Source organism: Onychomys torridus, chromosome 1, assembly GCF_903995425.1.
Source record: "Onychomys torridus chromosome 1, mOncTor1.1, whole genome shotgun sequence".
In the NCBI taxonomy this organism is placed as follows: domain Eukaryota; kingdom Metazoa; phylum Chordata; class Mammalia; order Rodentia; family Cricetidae; genus Onychomys; species Onychomys torridus.
Genome location: NC_050443.1, coordinates 111,676,519 through 111,693,762, shown reverse-complemented (window position 1 = coordinate 111,693,762; position 17,244 = coordinate 111,676,519). Strand labels below are relative to the sequence as shown.

General features: G+C 44.4%; 1 protein-coding gene across 1 annotated transcript in view; it reads right to left on the bottom strand.

Annotated features, from left to right (window-relative positions):
• Nucleotides 1-2,596: 2,596 nt before the first annotated feature.
• The window catches only part of Fank1 (fibronectin type III and ankyrin repeat domains 1), a 107,674-nt gene continuing 93,026 nt past the window's right edge, over nt 2,597-17,244 (bottom strand). Inside the window, exons 5-11 of the mRNA XM_036168666.1 lie at nt 16,477-16,551; nt 15,772-15,837; nt 7,659-7,824; nt 4,372-4,515; nt 3,781-3,858; nt 3,645-3,689; nt 2,597-3,535 (exon numbers count right to left, since the gene is read on the bottom strand). Of these exons, the coding sequence (XP_036024559.1) occupies nt 3,473-3,535; nt 3,645-3,689; nt 3,781-3,858; nt 4,372-4,515; nt 7,659-7,824; nt 15,772-15,837; nt 16,477-16,551 (637 nt within the window). The 3' untranslated portion in view covers nt 2,597-3,472. The remainder of the gene's footprint in view (nt 3,536-3,644; nt 3,690-3,780; nt 3,859-4,371; nt 4,516-7,658; nt 7,825-15,771; nt 15,838-16,476; nt 16,552-17,244) is intronic.

Here is a 17,244-nt window from a genome sequence, read left to right as displayed (position 1 = left end):
GATGAAGTAGTTCTCCCGGATCTGTGAGCCCCATGCTCAGAACCACTGGGCAGTGGGGACCCTGGCAGGAGACATTTGCACAGACGTGAAAGTACCATTTCCGTGCCTTTTGTGGAGAACATACAAGCATACACACACACACACACACACACACACACACACACACACACACACACACACGGGAAAGGAATAGCCCTTTATTATCAAACCACTGCAAGCTTCTCTCATAAGAGAGAAACTAGGAACAGAAATGCTGCATACGGACTTGTTGGGATGCTCAATGATGGATGAGATTGCCAGAAGGCCTGAAACTCAAGAGTCATTTTCAACTGGAAAATGATTTGGGCATCTGCAGGTTAAGAGCCCCATCACCCGCCCACCTTCAAAGAACATGTTCCGTAATATCTGTAATTCTCCAAGAAAGTAACATTCTAGTCCTAAATTTAGTACATTTAAATTGAGACAGATTCAGTGTCATGTGACTTCTTTTACAAACAAGTCAAATGCTTGTTTGCCCTCCTTGGCCTTATATGTTGGTACTTCATACGGCAGTGACCAGAAAACATACCCACACACAAATGTCATGAGACTCCAAGGCAGGACACTGAGAACTGAAAGTCCTATCTGGGCAACTTGGCAGTGATTGGGAAGCCAATCATCTCAATGTTTGTGGCAGCAACCGAGATAGCTCTAACTGGCCACAGGCTGCTTAGCTCCTTTCTGATTAACGATACATCTCGGTTAACCTGCAGAGTCATTCTGTTGGGCTTCATCCATTGATAGCGCTTTGATAAACTCACGTTTTCACATTTGTATGTTACATGCTGTTATTGTTGTACGCATTTCTCACATGGGGAATCTACAAGTAAATACAGCCTACTAGTTCAGTAGAAAATGTCATTGTTAAGAATATTATATCCAATAAACAGTAAACAGATAAACATTGGGTGTCTCATTTGTTATTCAGAAGATTATTGATATAAAAATAAAGGGATGGTCTTGTGTAGAAAAGTATGTTTTCAAGCATTTATAAATGCAAGGGCATCTTGGAGCACTGGACAAGCAGCTGAGGAGAAGGGGGAAGGGTTGCCAGTCCTGGGGACAAAGACGAGAGAAAATGCCTGTCAAAACACAGCACGGTGAGGCAGTGGGGAGCCGATACCATTCTGAACAATGTGAATTCATAACCGATCAAAACCATTTTAAAACTTCACATTACTTACAGAAAAGTTCAAAGAAATCATAAGATATCAGATTGTCAACAAAGAAAATCTAAATGTGATAGACATATACTTACACATTTTTAAAATAGCATCCAACTTCATAAAACTGCAGAAAATAAAATATATATATTCAAAATTATAGCAAAAATAAATGAATTTCTGTTGTTACTACTTAACCCAAGACAAAGCGATTAGGTTTTATGACGTCACCAGGTGACTAACAAATCAAATTCACACACACACACACACACACACACACACACACACAGGCCTTCCAAATGCACAGAATCAGACCTCTGCCCTAGTGCTTCTCAGGATCAAAGAATCAACAAACAAACAAAAGCCAACAAAACAACTGTGTGCCCGAGCAATGTAGGAATTCTTCAGCCACCTAGAGAACAGCAAATGTAACACTGGAAATAATGTCTATACTATGGGATATTTTTCAAATTCCCAGAATTAGAAGCATTTACCTATTGTCCTTGTTAAAATCTACTCCTCTACCCTGTCTCTGATAATTCAGTTCAGAAGGTCTGAACGGAAGTCACAAAGGTGGCTAACAGGTGACCCCATTGTGTCTTAGGACGGGAAGGTTTAGTGAAAGAAAGCCTTAAGATAGTAGAACAAAGTTTCCCCCAGGGGAAAACTCAGAGGCCTAAATACATAAATTACTAAACAAAAGAGTTGAGACAAAGTGAGCTCGATGTCTATAAAAGGAACAACAAAAAGCCTTGCATAAAAAATAAATAATGAATTTATAAAAATAAAGCATGTAATTTAATGAGTTAGAAAAATAGAACCATGAGTTACTTGGGGGGAAAAAAAAGCAGGCTGTAAACAACCTTCTAATCATCAGGTAAATGCATGGTAAATATTGTGGCTTTTTGAGCATGCAGACCCAGTTGTCCACCAGAACCCAGGGTGACCATCTCAAGAATGTAAGCATGGTTCAGTAGTAAGGCCAGACAGTTGACAATGTTGCCAAGCTTGATGCTGGCAAGGAAGCATGTGAGATGTACTCCTTCCCCATGCAGGGGCCGGTGAATGCCATTTCCATCAGACCCAGAGAGGATTGTAAGGTGGGTGTCAATGCTGGTCACCAACAAAGCAGAAGATAAGCCCTTATGTGAAAGAAAAAGTGCCAATGCAACGTCTACAGACAGGATTATACACAGCCCACAGATCAGTCCTCAGCTGAATGCTCTATGACCTCTGCAGAGAAGCCTGACAGCTGACAGCTGTTCACATCTGCATCAATGTATGGCTGCGCTCTCTGTGGCTTACCTAGTGTTGAACCGTGGTTACCTTCTCATGGGCCTTCCCTAGCTTTAAAAAAAAAAAAAAAAAATAGTACGCTCCTGTGAGGGCCTTTATAGCTGCTTTACTAGAAGGCCCTCAGTTTGTCCCAGGAGACATAAAACGCATGTGGTGCTGCTAACTTTGCTGGTGTTTGAGCTTGGCCTACCTAAAGCTTCCCACATTTCTCTCTTAGAGCTCCTAACCAACAGTCTTGGTGGTGGTTAGCCTCTCTTTGTTGACAAACAATACGATTTGCCTCAAAAATCTTGTCTGCTCTCTACACTAAATGCAATACACGACTCATTGGTGAAGCTGGCCAGTCACCTGTGGGCTGGGATCTTTGACCAAAGAGGTGAGTGTGTGCAAACTCATGAACTGATGGGCCTGTCCCCCCAGCAATGTCCTTCAACTAAACACTGCTAACGGACAGCACCATCTTCAGATATGTATTCTGGAGCTTTGATGTAAGGCCAAGGGCCTAAGAGAAAACGCCTGGGTGCTTAAGAGGCACCCCGCTGCGGGAGGCGACAGCAGCCTAGACTGTAGTGGTGTGGGAGAGGTAATAAGAAACACATGAGAAGAAGGCCAGTAGGCCTGGAGCATCCTGAGGACAGCTTGGGGTGAGGGGGTGGGAGGGGTAGGGACCCACATGCGAGTTTGTGGAGCACCAGCGCATAAATATTTGGTTTCATGTCTAACTGCAAAGGCACAGGGCAAGAAAACATTCCTGTTCTATAGCCGCCCAGTGAGGAGACCACATATGCATGTGCTTAGGTAAAAAGATGTATTTCAATGTGGGAAGAGTTGCCTGTTACATAAAAGTCACTGTGAATCTCCAACTAAATAAATAAACGTCTCGTCCTCGGAGACTCGGCACATCACATGTCTGGCCCAGCAGTCAGGGTTTGCTGTTTTGCTCTGGTCAGCCTCTCAGATGGGTGGCGCTCCAGTCAGTGGACAGAGGACTTCCTTGGCAGCTTTTTTTTCCTTTCTTCTAATAAGGAGAGTACATTCTAGAAAAACCACAACAAACAGGTAGATGGCCTTCGAGATTTTGGCAGGTTCTGTGAGTCTGAAAGAACTATAAAAGTCAGCTTTGGTAAGCAGGAGGGAGGTCCTCACCTGTCTGTCAAAAACTCTGGCCATTTCTAGGACACCTTTGCCAAACTGGAAGGAAGCAGAACTTAATTACAGATTGGAGTGTGCAAGTCTCATACATGTCTTTCTTCTCTAAGGAAAATCTCCCAATAAACATTACCTCATTTTTCACACTTGCATCTGCCCCTTTGTCAAGAAGTAACTGAACTAGTTGTTCGTGATTGTTTAAGACAGCGACCTGGAAACAGAAAAGTATGGTGTGAGAAGCACTCCCCTCCAGCACAAGAGCAGGTAGCCCAGGCAGAGGGGTAGGGGTGGGGGTGGGGTCCTCCTCACAAGGCAGCCCTGGGCCAGGCCACTGCCCACAGCATCTGCTGCATCTCTGCTCTGGCCTGCCTCTTGCTGACTGCAGCAAAGGGAAACAATGTTTCTTCCCTCTGTCCACACTGAAATGACACAGGACAGCCCAGGGCAGAAAAGCAGCAAGTTCATTGTTTAAACAGGTCTACTTTGACCCCACAACCCCTGGGAACTGGGGTTGATAGTCCTTAGAAGTACTTTCGGGGAGGGGATGGACAGATAATATTGTGGGGCACAATTTCAAATATATATAGACCATAGTGACCCTCCCCTGCTTGTTAATGGATAAGTAGTATTATGCAACCAAACCCAGGGTTCGGTTATAAACAGCTCAACTCTCAAGCCGTGTCTAGTGGTAATAAAAACTGAGACCCCCGAGAGAAGGGCGTACCATGAGAGGCGTCTTTCCATCTTTGTCCCTCACATTCACGTCAGCCCCAGCCTCGATGAGAAGTGAGGCTACGTTCTGGCTTCCCGTCACAGCAGAGACTCTCATGAGTGGCGTCCATCCTGAACCAGTGTCCACAACATCTACCTACGTTACCAAAGGGACAGCTGCCTCAGTCCAACCACTTCTTCCTGTGGGATCACTGGGCAGACATACAGAGGGTGTGTGCGCTTCCCCAGGCTCCCTGGTTTTCTAGACCTGGGGTGAGCTAGCTGAATTCATGTCTGTGTTCAGGGAGGGGATATACTGAATCTCATAGGGGGTCCCCCTTGGCTGAGACAGCTCAAGGACCCCCTCCTGGAATACTCATCTTCACTGTTAAAATGAAAACAAGACAGGCTAGGAAGGGACCCCATTATACCTTATACTGGACCCATCTGCTTTCCTTAGCTGTAGTTTTTAATTATTTTAAAATTTTGGTTTTATTTTCTATGTTTGGGTGTTTTGCCTGTATGTTCTGTGCACCTTGTGCATGCAGTGGCTGCGGAGGCCAGGAGAGGGCATCAGAACCCCTAGAGCTGAGTTACAGACAGCTGTAAGCCATCATGGGGGTGCTGGTAATCAAACCCAGGTCCCCTGGAAGAGCAGCCAGTGCTCTTAACCACTGAACCATCTCTCCAGTTCCCTGGCTGTAATTTCACTAGTGTTTATTTTCTTTTTCTTTTTTTTTTCTTTCTTAATTTGAGACAGAGTCTCACTATGTAGACCAGGCAGCCTCAAACTCAGAAATCCATCTCCACTGCTGGGATTAAAGGCATGTCCAGCACACCTGGCCGTGTAGACTTTCATCATTTGCTGTCTGTCATAGTGCTTTAAATCATGCCTGGAACAAACAGTGATGGGAAGAAGGTATGCCATTTGTACTTCACACGGCTTATGATGCATGCAGAGAAACCAGGTCTACCACACAAACCAACTGGATGCTGCCATGCCCAGTAGGAAGACAGCCAATGTCCAAAACCTAATTTATAACCAACTCTTTCAATTTAGTCTTCCAAAAACTCACATGGAATAAAAAAACATAAATGTCACCTCTCCAGATTCTAGGGTATCCCCAACCAACCCATAAAGAGTAAAGATGGAAATAAGAGAGAGCGTGGGGGTATGTACATGCACAGTGGGCACACATGTGTATACATAGACCCACACACACACCAAGGTGGGGGGGGGAGAAGGGGGAGGGGGGAGGGAGAAGCACTACAGAACAATTCCTCAAAGGTGCAAAGAGAATCCGCAGCTTCAGTGAACCGTCAGAGCTAAATAACCAACAAGGGGCTAGCAGGAGGCCCTGGGGACACAAGATGCTCAGATACATGAGACTGATGATGCTCTCTAGCTCATCACTGCTCTTCTTCAGAGAAATAGCCAACTATGAGCAACAGGCTCTGCTGTGTTTGAATAAAATAAGCACCTGCCTTGAGAAGAGGCTTTAGAGTCTCCAAAGCATCTGTACATATAGCCTGTTTGGTGCTAGGGGTCGGGTATGGCTGTGTAGTTTTATTTCTAGTTTAGAAATGATCAAACCTGCCTCAGAAATCCAGTACCTTTCCCCCAGGTCACACAGCACATCAAATGCATAGACGTTTCCCCATTAAGGGAAATGTCAACATAAAATCCTTACACCTGGGAAAGGGAGTGGTAACTCTGCCTGTCTCAGTCTTGCCCATGGAGGGTGGTAGCCCTCCCTCAACTCTCAATCTGCCAACAATATGAGGTGGGGTTGTCTTCATCTATCCCTACTAGCTAGCTGTAGACACAGACGTCTCCAGGGGACCCATTCATGCAGGCCTGTCCTCTGGAAAATGGCTCCTGGGCTACAGAAGGTAGAATTTGACCCCAATGGCTGGTAGTATACCTGAAGCCCAGAACACCCACACTTCAAAATTTCAGAATTTCAGTGTTTACATCAGAGAACCTGACTGCCTGAGAACCCTTTTCCTTTCCCAGAAGACATCAGCTTTCCTTCACTACAGACTCATAGTAAACTATACAAGGGCATTGTGGCCACCACTACCACATAGACCTCTCTCACTGAAACCTGCCTGCTAAGACTTCTGACCTCTTGCAAATGTCCCTCAGGCATAAAGAAATATGTGGTAAAATGGAATTATCATAAGGACTGGGATTTTTCCTTCAAGGTAAATCAGTACCTTGAGATCAACAGCAGGGAACCAGTGAGACTCGAGGTACAAGACCTGCTCTCCCTCACTCACACCTCAGAGAAGGACTAGACACATATACCAACATCTTCTGGGAAATGAGACTTTCCCAGACTTGAGGCTCCAGGTCATAGACTCAACTTACCAGGACCATCACCTGCCAATCACACCTAATACCAAACTCTGGCCTCCCCATGTACACATGTGTACATATCTATACAAACATGTATATACATCATACATCACATATATGCAGAGAGAGACAGAGAGAGAGAGAGAGAGAGACAGAGACAGAGACAGAGACAGAGAGACAGAGAGAGAGCAAGAATAAAAACCACCTAACTTTGAAAGCTACTAGAAGCAGCCAGACCTGTGCACATCTCTGAATCTCCAGCATGTAGCAGGTGCTCAATAAGGCGTCATTGACCAACTAAACAGACACCAGCAATGAATGAAGGCACAGAGCTGCAGCACAGATGCATCGGGCCAGCTCTGAGCTCAACCCACTTCCCTTGGATTCCATGATGAGATGAAGCCTGGTTGTTGCCTCAGATCCCCAAGGCCTTTCAAGTTTATGAGCCAGAGACTCCTCTCAGACTTCTCACAGCAAGTGACCAAGGCCGCCTGCCTCTTCAAGACCCCAGAGGTGGTTTTCAAGTTCTTACTAGTATGGTGTGTGTGGTCATTTGAATGTAATTGGCCCCCATACTGTCATAGGGAGTGGCACTATCAGAAGGTGTGACTTTGTTGGAGAGTGTCTGGCCTTGTTAGAGGAAGCGTGTCACTGTGGAGGTGGGCTTTGAGGTTTCCTATGCTCAGGATACAGCCCAGTGAGGCAGTTGACTTCCTGTTGCCTCCCAGGTATAGGACTCTCAGTTATTCCAGCACCACGTCTGTCTGCACGCTGCCATGCTCCCTGCCATGATGATAATGGACTGAACCTCAGAAACTGTAAGCGAGCCACCCCAATTAAATGTTTTCCTTCTTAGAGTTGCTGTGGTCATGATGTTTCTTCACAGTAATAAAATCCCTAAGACAGTGTGGTTAACAAGGAAGCAAGGAAGACCATACCTCACAGCCATCCTTTATCATCCAGTCAATCACAGGGCAGTGGCCTCCATCTGCAGCCCAGTGCAGAGCTGTGCAGCCTCCAAGGTCTCTAGCATCCCAAGAAGCTCCGTGTCTTCGGAGGTATTTCACAACATCTAAGTGCCCTGCATAGCAAGCCAGCATGAGACTGCAACATACAGAAAAAGCAGAGTCTGCTATAGGTGTCACCGCTGACCTTGGGTCTGCATTTTGTCCACCCGGATTAAATCAAAAAGTCATCAACTGAGTTTAAAAAACAAAAACAAAAAAAACTGTGTTTTATCCATACAAAATGTACAGGTGTCCTGATAGTTAAAATGTAGTAAATTTGTACAATGGAATGTTGGGTCAGCCACAAAAGGGAAATCAAGTCTACAGTAGGAAAAAAAAAAAAAATCTTATAACAGCATGAACAATAAAAGATACCAGGCATCAAAAGTCATAGCATATGATCCATTTTCATGAAACATCCTGGAGAACCTAATGAGAAAGACAGCAGGAGGCTGATAGCTGCCTGGACTAAGAAGGGGAAATATATTTGCATTGTCTCTAGAGTCAGGAAACTGGCCCACGGTGGTGATGATGGGTGAACAGTCCTGTGAATGAACTTTAAAGCACTGAATTCTACGGTATTTGGATTATGTCTTAATTTAAAAAAAAAAAGTACTGGAGCAAGATGGCCCATCGGGTAAAGCAAGTTCAATCCCAGAGGCACATGAGCACTAATACATACATACATTCACACACACACACACACACACACACACACACCCCAAAATGTAAAAGTGTTTTGAAAATGAATATTGTCTGTGATTGAGTATAAATTATTTGGATTTCAAAATATCCATAAAACCCAGATTATATTCAAAACAGAGTAGTGAAGGACCACGGGCCATGTTGTCACTAATCATTATTAAGCCAATTCTTTACTCTAAAACAGACAGTTCACTCCTTTACTCTCATTTAGAGAGCAAAACTGGTTCATTCCAGCTGCTGGGGGGTTCTTCCTTGTAAGAGACTGCCAACTAATATGGAATTGTGAAATTCTTTTGTGCACCTCCTAATTGGATAACTGTATGGGCAGAGAGCACTCCTAGATACTGGGCAGCTTTAAGATGTTAGTGGGGATAGATGTAGTCACATCATACAAAGTTATTGCCCTATAGGCCACTTTCTAGTTGCCATGGGGGAAATGTAACTTTACAGAGATCTATCACTACTACCACCAGAATCAAGCCTGGAATCACCACCTGTAGGGCATCCCATAGCTGACACAGAAACAATACAAGTGCTCAAGGTTCCTGCTGAAGATGGCACCCTGTATTCAGGCAAACCTTTATAATTATAACATAAAAATACCTTTGCTGGAAATATAGGTTTAGGTGAGCAAGCTAAGATGCTACCCTTCAACTGGGAGGTGACAGAGGCAAGCCCAGAACACAGCATGCAGTGAGGTAGTCAGCCTCAGATGTCAGCTGTGAGGAAAGAAACAGAGAATGAAGGGGAAAGAGTAGAGAGAGGGATAGAATAGAGGGAGAGAGAATGGAGAGAGGAGAAAAATGAGAAGGGGCATCAAGAACAGAGGGAGGGAGAGGATAGAGGGAGGGGAGTTGATAGAGAGCAGGTCTTCAATAAAGAAAATGCAGCCACAGAGGCAGAACCAGCAGGCACAATGTGGAAGCACAGGCTGAATCATGATCTTGCCCCAGCACCAAACACAAATAGTGAAATCTGAAGGACAAGTGGGAGACTGGGTGTCAGTGACACCAGGCAATTGGTGAGAAGTGCCCCAAGTGTGATGTGATGGCAGGTGTGCAACAATGACCTCACCTCCAGGAGCACACAACTGAGGGTGACTGTGAAGTACATGGGTGGGAGGGGGGTTTCTACAAATATGGACAAATGTCAGCACCTGCCAAGCTGCTGTGGAACCATCTTTGTACACTGTAAATATGTAATACTCTCATTGGTTAGTAAAGAGCTGACTAGCTGGTAGCTGGTCAGAAAGAGAATGGGTGGGAGAGCCAGACTAGGAAGATGCTGGGAAGAGGAAGGGTGGAGTCAGCAGAGATGCCATGAGATGCAAAGTGAGCAGGATGAGAAATACCTACATAAGGTAAACAAACTTTGGGGCAGCACATAGATGAATAGAAATGGGTTAAGTTCAGTTATAAGAGCTAGATAAAAATGAGCCTAAGTTATTGGCTAAGCATTTATAATTAATATTAAGTCTCTGTGTGGTTATTTGGGGAGTGGCTGGTGGGACGGAGCAGATAGGCGGACTAGACAGAAAATTCTGCCTACACCAAGCCTTAGTAGAGCATGGGCAGATGTTTTCTGTGTTATTCTTCCATCTTTTCTAAATGTTTGAAAATGGTCTAAATAAATAGTTGGAAAATAAAATGGAGGATCATTTCAGTAGGGAAAGGTAGTCCCTAAATGACCACACAAGGACACTGGGAATACTCAAACCCTTGATCATCCTAAGAAAGACGCCCTGACCATAAAATCTTAATTGCACTTAGGGCCATTTTCTGGGTGTAGAAGTCTTAGAATGGAATCCATGTGTGAGTGGCCATGGCCTTTCTGAGCTTTGTATTAGCACATATTCACTGTCCTCTCCTTCCCCTCCCACCTCCTGCCAGCCCCCTCCTCTCCAGTCTCCTTTCTACTTTTACATCGTGTGTGTGTGTGTGTGTGTGTGTGTGTGTGTGTGTGTGTGTGTACATGCGCGCACATGTGTGAATCATTTGTGTGTATGTATATGTATATATGGATCTTAGACTGTGTGTTTGTCTGTGAATCATTTGTATATATATGGATCTCAGATTGTGTGTCTAAATCATTTGTGTATATGTGGATCTCAGATTGTGAGTGTGTTTTATCACATAAAATGAGAAGAAATAGATGCTCAAATTTTTACCTACATACAGCACACAGCAAACATTCCACCACTGAGCTAGACCCCAGCACTCAGGGTTTAGCCCTCATATATTCTCAAATTGTGTGCATCATGACATGCTTCTAGCAACTCCATCTGGAAATGTCCATTTTACTTCACCTTTACCATTACTAATTACCAAATACACAGGAGGTACTTTATTTACACGGACTGACTGCAGTCCGTGTAAATTACTTAAGGCTGTGCACAAACCTTGCACACCGTCTCTGTGTGTGACTCGCTCTTCATCTTACCAGGCAGAGTGAGTTGTTCCTGGCTGTGGACGTGCATTCACATGGTCTGTCCCCTGCACATTCCTCAGTGTTTGCTCAGACAGCCCTCAGCTCTACACCTTCTCCTTGGCTAGTTCCTCCCTACTTCTGTGCCTTGCACATCACAAAGTCAGGCGACTGCATCCCTACTTCCTAGTGGTGTTTTATGACTTTTTACATGTAATTTTCTGTTCATTTGACATGTGCTTTGGTGCTTGCTGGAAGGTCAAAATCTTACTTTTTTTTTTTTTTCAAATAGCCTACTTCTAGTACTTTCTCTGTAGCACCTCTACCATCATATATCAAGTCCTGCCTATCTTGTTTGTCTTCTAATCTTTTATACGGTGCCCAGCTCACTAATTAGTTTAACTCTTAAGGCATTTTAATAACTGTCTCCAGTGTCTCTGGCAAAGTTGTAGTGTCTATTACCATCTATTTGTTCTCTCAGATAAGTTACAATCATTTTGATGGGTTCCCAAGAATAATTCCATTTGAGGCTATATTCAATCTATATGCTAATTTGAGAAAAATGGAAAATGGTGCCATAGTCTTGCCATTCTGAAGTGTGGCATATCTCTCAATTTTTTAAATCTTTGGATCTCTCAGTATAGCTCTGTAGCTGATATTTTCATCAGGCTTCTTGCCTTTGGGGATTAGTCTACTCTACTGTGTTTAGATATAAATGAGTTACTACCTTTTTTTTTTAAACAGAGCCCTGGATGTCCTGGAACTCACAGAGATCCTCCTGCCTCTGACCCCTGAGTGCTGAGATTAAAGGCATGCGCCACCACACTTGGCATTAAGGGTTGTTGTTTTTAATTATCTTATAACTGCCATGTCAGGAGACCTCCTTATTAAGTTTCAAGTCACTGACAGTTGTCTCTTGAGTTCTGAAGACCAGGAAGAAGCACCACCTCTTACCCCGTATCTTCCAAAATACTGTCCAATCATGAATAAAATATAAGGTGCATTCACCAAGAGCCAGACCTGATCCACACATGCCCATATATTAACCCGTTCGTTGCCTGCAATAACCCCGTGGTTTACATAAGGATGTCTGCTGAGGTTGCTGTCCAGGGTGAGGAACTTTGTACTGTGCCCTTGAAGGACTAGGGTTTGACACCATGCTGTCTGCTGCCTGTGCTCTTCACCACACCCCCCAACCCAGCTCTCTGCAAACTCAAAGGATTTACCAGTGCTAAGAAATGACACTGGAGAACTGAAATGTTTTTATTAAAAAAAAAAAAGTAAAAAGTAAATAAATAAACCATTTTGTACAGAGATAGGCAGGACTGTACACAACTGTCATCCCAGCTCCTCCAGAGGCTGAGGCAGGAGGAGTGTGAGTTCCAGACCAGCATGGGCAACACAGTGAGACTGTGGTGGGTTGAAAGAAAATGGCCCCCAAAGGGAGTGGCACTATTAGGAGGTGTGGCCTTGTTGGAGGAAGTGTGTCACTGTGGGGACAGGCTTTGAGGTCTTTTTTGCTCAAGCTTCCCTCAGTGTGACAGTCGGTCGACTTCCTGTTGCCTGAGTCAAAATGTAGGACTCTCGGCTCCAGCACCACATCTGCCTGCACGCTGCTGTGCTCTCCATCATGATGATAATGGACAGAACCTCTAAAACTGTAAGCAAGCCATCCTAATTAAATGTTTCCTTTATAAGAGTTGCCTTGGTCATGGTGTCTCTTCACAGCAATAAAAACCTAAACTAAGACAGAGACCAACTCACCTGCCATCTCAAAAAATAACAAATCGTAGACATTGACAATCCCTGCTATTTCTGTGTCAGGTGCTGTCCAAAGGCCGAGGGTCTGTTGGGGGTGTATATATGCACAGGATTTCTATGCTAACACTCTCTGCCTTACTCCCCTGACGCGGGTCTCTTACTGACCCTGAAGCTGGGCCAGCAGTGGGTAATCCCCAGTCATCTTCCTGCCTCCACAGGCCCAGCCACAGTGCTGGGGTTATAGATGCACACACTCATGCTGGCATTTTACATAGGTGCTGGGAATTAGGGTCTTTGTTCACCGAGCCATCTATCTGGCCATAATTTTTTTTTTTAATGATGGATTGTCTTGGTTAGGGTGTCTATCGTTGTGACAAAACACCATGACTAAAAAGCGAGTAGGGGAGGAAAGGGTTTATTTGGCTTATACTTCCACATCCTAGTCCATCATTGGAGGAACTCAGAACAGGAACTCCAACTGAGCAGGAACCAGGAGGCAGGAGCTGATGCAGAGGCCATGGAGGGGTGCTACTTACTGGCTTGCTCCCTATGGCCTATTCAGCCTGCTTTCTTATAGAACCCAGGACCATCAGCCCAGGGATGACACCACCTACCCACAAAGGGCTGGGCCCTGCCACATCAACTACCAATTTAGAAAATGTCCTATAGGCCTGCCTTTATCCCTGTCTTATGGAGGTATTTTCTTAATTGAGGTTCCCTCTTTTCAGATGACCTTAGCCTGTTAAACTGACATAAAGCACATGTATCCAGCACATGTATATTCATTGTACATAGTGTTGGGTTTCACAAGGACAATTTCTCTCGAGTAGACCACATACTTCGATGCACACCCCCCCACTCTCCTTGCTCTCCTTTGGGCTACTTTCCCATCTGCCCCTGCCCTGTCCTGCTTCTGCTTTTGTATAATTTATACATAAATTACTGTATGTATCTATATAAACCCTAGAGTCCACAGATAGGAGATAAATGCAACATTTATCAGAATCTGGCATATTTCACTTAATCTGATCATGCCCGGATGCGTCCATTTCCCAGAAGGTGTCACTTTGTTGTGCTTTATGGCTGAATGAAACTCCACTGTGAGTATACACATCTCTCCCTATGTTCTTCTGCTGACAGACACCTAGGCCGATTCTGACACCCAGGTTCTCCCTTCACCTTGAATCTACTAAGGGAGAATCTTATGTTAGAAGTCTTCTAATAGGAATTTCCTTACCTTCTTAAATATCTTTCTGACTGGGAGGAAGTGGCTTACAAATATAAATACCTACAGACATGCAAAGGACCTGCTGCCATTTTTTTTCCAGTAGTGGGGTTGAACCCAGGGATTTGTACATCTAGGCTAACCCTGAGCTGCACCCCAGCCCTTCTCATATGTTATCAATAGCGCTGACATTCCCTGCAGCTTTCCAGCTTGTCTTTGCTGTGGAAACTGCAAGCTCAGTACAGACATGCAAATTGGAAGCAAGAGCCTCTAAGGAGTGAGCACAGGAACACATTTTCTCATGGTTTACATGGATACTGTTCATTTTTGACTTTCCACTTCTTAGATTGATTCTGGTGGCTCTGAGTTTCTCTAAAAAGTATACATTTCAACACAATTACCAAATCTATTATGGGACACAATGCATCATTTTCTTTTCACTTTCAAATGCCTTCTATAACCATTATTTCTCTTCCCTGTGTCCAATTTTATTTCTCTTTCTTTGATGTATAAGACATTGGTTTATCATGAAGATTTTTGTTAAGAGTCGTCCCATACATTTTTGCAACATGAAAATATTCTCACTAATCCCTTTCTCTTTTGATTCTTGCCTGTTTTCTACCTTCCTTAAAGTGTTTCCTTTGCAAACTGGTATTATTCTTTTCAAAATCTTCAGTCAATTGATGGCTTAGTTCCAAATTGATTTAAGAGTCACATGGAAAGATAATTTTTAAAATGGTGTCTAGATGTTATCTGTCACCACATTGGAATGGGCTAGATGGGCTTTCTGGCTTCAGAAAGCCACATCTGGGGTTGTGGAGATCAGTAGGTAGGTAAAGTGCTTGCACTCAGGAAAAAGCCAGGTATGACAGCTGCACCTGCAACTTGTCACTGGTGGTGGAAGTGGAGATAGGAAGCTCCCTGGAACTTGCCTGCCCTGCCTCAAAAAGCAAGGTGGATTTCTTCCAATTTTAACACCTTAACTAAGGCCTCCACATACTTTTATATCCACATTCAAACAAATGTGCACTCACATGTGCACTGACACATGCCCATGTGCATGCATGCATAGACACAAAAAAAAAACACAAAATATGGCACACAAAAATGCATGAATGCAGTGCCCAAGCCTTAAGCCTGTGTATACCATGTACCCTGTGAGCATCCTGAGGAAAGGTGTTGTGTTTGACCCATGCATGGCACCTGGCATGTAATCATCACCAAATAAATGCTGGATGTGCTGAAATAGTTATATCTAACTGCTAAACAGTTCATATTTAAGTATTTCAAAATGTTCCTTCATCTGTCTGTCCATGAATACTAAGCACTCTTCTCAACCTGTGGGTTGTGACCCCTTTTGAAGGGTCAAATATCAGACATCTTGTATATCAGATATTTACATTGCAATTTATAGCAGTATCAAAACTGCAATTATGAAGTAGCAATGAAATCATTTTATGACTGGAGGTCACCGCAACGTGAGGATCTGTATTAAAGTCACAGTGTTAGGAAGGCTGGGAACCTGTGCTGCAACCCCAACTCGTGTACTAGAAATCACAGCAATGTTTTGCAGTGGTATCTCTGATACTGACTTTGACTGCTTCTTTACAAACACCTGGGCTTCTTGGGCAGCAGAGGAAGGCTGGAATGTAAGAAAGAAACCATGTGCCAACGCTGATGGTACTGTTTTTAGAGCTATGGGTTACTGAGCTGGAGAAGATTGGACAGGTTGTATCTGATGAATGAAACCACAGAAGAACAAGGCAGCCTTTGTCCCTTCACCTCCCCAGTGGGGCCCACTCACCTCTCGGAACTTTCACAATAAACTGGAAAAGGCAAAAACAAACAAACAAACAAACAAACAAACCTGAGTACAGTCTCATAACACAGCACAAGCGAGCCAGCTCTCAGAGTCACCCCACCTCCTACCTGTCCTTGCCACTTCCGTTCTTCAGATTCACATCCGTGCCATTGGAAACTAGGATCTTCACAAGCCTGCAGGAACAAAGCTGAAAGTAGTAAGACGAAGGGCTTTGGCGACTCGGAGCCCATGGCAACCCAACGGAACTCAGTCATCTGCCGTTCAGGGCACCCTTACCACACCTCCCTCGACCCATTCTGAAGACAGGCACTGCTAAGCTGGAAGCCCACTGATCCCCGCTGAAAACAAGGGTCCCAGCCCTCCATCACTCCCAACCCTGCCCACAAGGCACAAAGTTCATGTCATTTTAATGGCCATTTTTAATAGAGGATCAAACAGACACACCTAATGAGAACACATTTCTATTGTCGCTCAAAATGGCATTGTTGCAATTAAAAGACAAATATGATTGAAAGATAAGATGTTAGCACTTACAGCCAGCCCTGTGGGATAGATAATGGCAACCTCAAGGGAAAGCCTGTTCCCAAAGTTCCCTCGCTCACCTCCATTTAAAGAAATTCAAAGTCCAATCTTGACTGTTCGCAGGATGTGTACAATATACGGTGTGAGACTAAATACAAACCTGTCTGTGTGCTTCCTAACCTAACACAAGCACCTGACTGGAAGCCATTCCAGGGGACAGCTTGGGAAATGGAAAGAAGAGAGGCTGCCCTTCCACACTGGCTACAACCTACAGGTACAGGGAGACCCACCTGGTATAGCCTTTCTGAGCAGCAACCATGAGGGCAGTAAAGCCAAACTTGTTAGGCACGTCCACCTTTACATGGCTTAAGGAAAGCAGAGAAGAGGTTGTCATTCACAGTAAAGATCCCTGAAGTTAACAGCACTTTGCAGGACCCGTGGGGTGGGGGGTGCTGAAATGGTTCATTTATCAAAAGTGACAGTTTCTCTTGGGCCATGAAGTTTTTGTTATCTTACAGTGCCCCAATAGTTTTTAAAGGTTCAAGTTTTCATGAAAAACCTTGTCATTTACTGGGAACAGAAGCTTCCTTCAACTCAAAATTGTTGTGCCTTTCCATCAAATAGTCTGTGACCAGCAAAGCCTCTTGGCATGAGCTGGCAACAGCACGGCACCAATGCTCAGCTCCACCATAGGAGCAGGCATGGCCAGAGCCTGGGCTCTTCCCTTGGCTCCTACTCTCCTACTGGCTATGTATAGATACTGTTCAGAGAAGAACACACATCCTGTGTTGTCAGCCAAGGAGGCTGGTATTCTGTGGAACCTTCTCATCAACTTGCCAGACCCCAGTTCAGAAACCACTGCCTTCTGTGGTACACAAAACCACGCTACAGAAGAATCTAAAGTACATCTACATGGGAGGCAGCCTCAAGCACCCCTCCTGCAGCAACCATGTCCTCCCCACCCCCTTTTTTCTCTAGCGTCCTACCAACCTTCTAGTCTTCAAGACAGCTGGTTTGCTGATTCCTGGCATCACCTAGTATTACATGTGGTCATTTCA